This window comes from Olea europaea, unplaced genomic scaffold, assembly GCF_002742605.1.
Source record: "Olea europaea var. sylvestris unplaced genomic scaffold, O_europaea_v1 scaffold747, whole genome shotgun sequence".
Classification (NCBI taxonomy): Eukaryota; Viridiplantae; Streptophyta; class Magnoliopsida; order Lamiales; family Oleaceae; genus Olea; species Olea europaea.
This window is the reverse complement of record NW_019265877.1, coordinates 698,853-703,930: the sequence shown is the minus strand read 5'-3', so window position 1 is coordinate 703,930 and position 5,078 is coordinate 698,853. Positions and strand designations below refer to the sequence as shown.

The 5,078-nt window shown below is 36.3% G+C and overlaps 1 protein-coding gene across 1 annotated transcript; it reads left to right on the top strand.

The window, feature by feature from the left end:
* Positions 1-2,125: 2,125 nt before the first annotated feature.
* On the top strand, positions 2,126-3,659 carry LOC111391077 (ethylene-responsive transcription factor ERF110-like). Its single transcript, XM_023016219.1, has 2 exons — positions 2,126-2,754; positions 2,854-3,659. The coding sequence occupies exons 1-2, from the start codon at positions 2,319-2,321 to the stop codon at positions 3,504-3,506; spliced, it is 1,089 nt and encodes a 362-aa protein (XP_022871987.1). The 5' UTR covers positions 2,126-2,318; the 3' UTR covers positions 3,507-3,659.
* The last annotated feature ends 1,419 nt before the right edge of the window (positions 3,660-5,078 follow it).

The following is a 5,078-nucleotide window of genomic DNA, read 5'->3' as shown; positions in this document are numbered from 1 at the left end:
TAAGCATCAAACATTTAACAAGTTCAAATTATCAATAATCAAGATTATAAAAGTCCAAACTAACAAATAAAATATAAACGAATTAGTCATTGCCAAAAGTTAATAGAATTAAGTCACTCAACCTGCTTCGGTTATTGCGTGGATGACCGCGCACTCATAGTCGAGGCGTGGGTCCTCCATGACTAAAATAATCCTGACCCCCATGTGTGTGTGTTGTGTCAACCGTGCGATCATCCTTGTGGGCACTGTAGCTCGGTTGAAGTTAATAATATCGAATTCAATTTCATACTTTGTCCAAATATGGGATGATGTCCGTGTGAAAATAGGGAAAAGTGGCACTATTTAAATGAGGAATGGTGTGGGATGATGATGTTTGTGTGCAAAGTGGGAAAAGTGGTGGTGGTACTACCTATCTTCCTCTACCGTGGCACTGTGAAGGTGAGTTTTGAGAAATTCAAATAATGAAGAAATTCCAACAAAATGGTCAGCTTTCGTTTAGGAATTATATGTATTTATAAACAAACAAACTTCACTACTTCTGAATTCAAAGTGTCCTCAGAGACAAATACAATGATGGATTAGAAGGACCAGAGTGAGACGATGAATGTTAAGAGAGAAATTGGAATTGGGAATTTGGGTTTCTCTTAACCCTTTGGGCTAGATGGCTATGGCTATTAGAGAAAAAAATTAATGAGCTAAACACGTTTAATTGGCTGTAAAAAATAATGGCTATCGGACTAACTTCCATTAATATAAAATTAGATTTATAAAAAGAAATGAAATTATAAATTATGTTTGGTTCTTGGTTCTAGTATTATAACCGAATAACAACCAGAACCAAATGGTTCTCGGTTCGAAGAAACAAAACCATTAATTTTTTTCGTAGAACCGAACCGAACCACTCGGTTTGGTTTGGTTCTGGTTTGGTTTGATCTGAATATTTTGTCCACCCCTAGCTATAATTGCTGATCTAAAGTTGGTCCTATGACTGAGGGATTGTAGTGCATAATTTTCTGCCCATGATTTTCTCCTTTAATGGCTCAAAGCATAGCTATACAACTCTTCTTCTAGCAAATGTAGTTCCAACAAGGAATGTAGAGTAACCATCCTAAGATGTGTTGTAGAGAGAGATCAATCCCTACGGAAAAAAAGTTGAGTTTAATTCCCAGGGCCACACTCATGTCCCTTTGCTATAGAACCATTCTATGAGGTGGTAGAATCTTTCACATCCACTTATGAGCAAGAGTGACCTTTCAGGTTTGGTAGTATCTTTGGTAGGCTAGGAAGTGCAAGGCTTAAAAATAGGCCTCACAATGATACCTTGTAAGCGAGAAAAGAGAGCTTTCGAGGTGATCGTTAGAGAACAAGCTAAGCGCATTCCATCTCCTCTACCACAACAGAGATGTAAGTTGGACCATCAAGGCCGACCAACAAGGATAACGCCCTTGCAAGAGGGGTCGCTAGAAATAGGGAAGATAATCCCTTGAAAGGAAGGTACACATACATCCGTCCTCACCCTATCCTCAAGTAGGATAAGGAGAAAATACCTAAACGGGATGGGGACGAAAATAATTGCCCGAACCCCATCCCTCCCAATTTCCATCCTTATATTTACACTACAATTTTTATTTGTTACACTACAATTATTTGGGATTTGTTTGCACTTTTTAAAAAAATTTGGGAGTATGATTATAATAAATTCTTTGTTTTTATTTTATTTAAATAGGAGGGTAAATTTGTTGTTTCACAACTTTTTATTGAAAAATTGGGTGAAAATGATGATTTCTGCGTGAAAGATAAAAATAATGGTGAAAATGCTAAAAACAAAAAAAGAAACCAGGGATGTTTTGTATAATAATCCTTTTGCCATATCAGTCAAACGGTGCGTGAAACATGGCTCTATTCAATGTTTTGTTGGCATCATATATATTTTCTTTTACACAGCAACAAAAAGCAAATTTTTCCTCTTTCGAAATTAATTATTATTACAATCTAGCACATTTTGCAGAAATCACACAGAGAGAAAGCACTGCTCCATTGACGGACATACAAGTTTGAATTAATTTCTTTCTTAAAATTTGCCTTTCTTTGACAATTTCCCCCCCCCCCCCGCCCCCCCCAAAACCAAAAAAAAAAAAAGAGAAAAGAAAGTCTTCAAAGAGCTGCTGTTTCCAGAATTTATTATAAATCTCATTGCATTTTATTTCAGGGGGAATTATTCATGCAATGTTTAATCCTTTCCGTTCTGCGAGTTTGAAGAAAACTACGTAGGAAATCTGATAATTATTTTGAAAAAAAAAAAATTCTGGGTTTGGTGCATGTTCTTATTCAAGGTGGCGAATCAAGGGGGTAGCGGTGAGTTTGCCAGGTTTCCGGCACCGGATGATACAGAAACTACAACAACCACCACTTCAGTCACATCCACCGTCGCAGCCACTCCTCATGTTCCGTACTACCAAATGCAACAACAAGAACGATCGGATTATCTATTTTCCGGGCTGCAGCTGCCACCGCCGCATCCGCCGCTAATTTTTTCCGAGTATGGTCAGTCCAGAGAGAGGTCAGTGATGGTGACGGCGTTGTCGCATGTCATATCAGGGCGGAGCTACGGAGGAGACTCTGGAAATATTTATTCATCTAATTTTCCTCCATTTGCTGGCCATAAGAGAAGACGTGATGCAGAAGATATTCTTCCAGAACAATTCCACAGTGTTCATCGAGGCCTCGGAGAATCATCTTCTTCTATCAAATCTGGTTATTTACTTAATCTTATGATTAAACCTTGATTTTATTTATCATTTATATACTATTAGTGCATGTATAATTTGCATGTACAATTTATTATTTTTGCAGAGCCGAATGCAGAAGCTAGTTTCACAACACCTACAGCCACCTCCGCGGCAGAGCAAATTCCACAAACAGAACTGTTTGTGGGTTCACATGAAGAAACAGGAGAGACAAGAAGAAGATACAGAGGAGTGAGACAGAGGCCATGGGGCAAATGGGCAGCAGAAATAAGAGATCCACATAAAGCCGCCAGAGTCTGGCTTGGAACCTTCCAGACGCCGGAGGCCGCCGCTAGAGCTTACGATGAAGCCGCCCTGAGGTTCAGAGGCAATAGAGCAAAACTCAATTTCCCTGAAAATGTGACAAACTTGCCACCATCCCATTTCTCACAATCCACACAATTGGCCATTTCTGCCACCCCACAACCACCTATCGCCGTCATGCCTCCTTCACTGACGGCGGTGTTTCCTCCAGAATTCATGCAAACACAGCCTTTCCAAATCCCCGAAAACATTTCCAGGGATTATTGGGAATACTCGCAATTACTTCAAAGCAGTGGTGATTTTCCGATAAATTTGTCGGATCAAATGTTTTATACTTCTGCATCATCTTCTGGTGGACAATCAGTCAATTTCCGGCCACAAGAAAATCAAAATAACACAAGTTTTCCTGCACCATCATGGACCAGTTCTAGCCAATATCCTCCATCCTCTTCTTGATATTTATTTTTATTTTTCATTGATATTATCGTGTCCTTTGTACTCGAGTTTAGGTAATTTAGGTACTTGCCTTTAGTTTGGTATCCATACATTTCATGTATGTTATCCATCAATAAATTTCATTTGTGCAATTATACTTTTATTTCTATTTTATCATGTTCGTTCGGTTGAAAATATTGCTATGAATTATCAATTTATGTTGTTTACTTCTATCTAACTTCAAATGGAATTCTAGCCAATATCCTCCATCCTCTTCTTGATATTTATTTTTATTTTTTATTAATATTATCGTGTCCTTTGTACTCGAGTTTGGTAATTTAGGTACTTACCTTTAGTTTGGTATCCATACATTTCATGTATGTTATCCATCAATAAATTTCGTTTGTGCAATTATACTTTTATTTCTATTTTATCATGTTCGATCCGTTGAAAATATTGCTATGAATTATCAATTTATGTTGTTTACTTCTATCTAACTTCATATGGAAGGAATATAAACTAAAAGTTGAATTCGTTGTCTAGAATGGTCTGAATAGAGGGGCTTGAAGAAAGAAATGCCAAAACATTTTAATGAGCAATGGCAAACGACAAGGTAAGGTTTCGAAGAAGCAGGTTTACAGTTTCTCGACTTGTAACTTTTCCGTCTTCCTTTCGTGCTTATGTGGGGGATGCACCACTAGATTTCATACCTAAAGTTGTCAACTCGCCAACAATCCGATACTTATCACTGAAAAGGTTCGCTCCTTGATAATTAGGCGTATACATATTCCTTTTAGGAGAGTAGTTATTGTTTGATTACTGTCCCGTTTGATACACATTAATATAAAAATGAGAACGAAAAATATAACTATTACAGAGCACTATAGAAGAGATAGAAAGTCAAATATGGTGACTTGATATAATGAAAACGGTCATATTTTTCATTTTAATGGACAAATAATGAGAAACAAACAGGGGCTACGCATTCAATACAGTGATGACCTTATGAAATTTAATATATTTAGTGGTAAGCATATTAATTTTTATTGTTCTTTCTTGATACAATTGTGTGCCAATCGATTTCAAATATTTGAACGTCATTTGTGTTTCTTGTTAGAGGCCATAAATTTTATTATTATTTTTTTTTTTTTTTCCGAATTGTGAATATTTTGTTTCTAGTGGTTATGAAAATTTTTGTTGGTCAATCTAGTTAAGCTACAAGAAATGATTCAGAAAAGTGACATGAAAAATGAATGAAATGTCTTGTCATTTTCCATTGATTTCATTGACCATTTTTTTAGCCCATATACAAGCAACATTTCCTCGGGGAAGGAAGAATTGATTAGTGATAAACTCTATGGGAGTAAAAATATATTGATAAGCTTGAAAGCATCTCAGTATTTTATGGACTTCTATATATGTGGTAAACAAATTGAAAAATTTGCATTCTAATTAATATACAATTAAGTCTAAAATTGATCTTCAATGGATTGTCTTTTATATCCTAAAATAAACATAAAAAAATTGAGCAGAAGTGTGAGGAAACTCAATGCTATAACTGAGCTTTTGAATATAGATGAAACTCTAGACAAT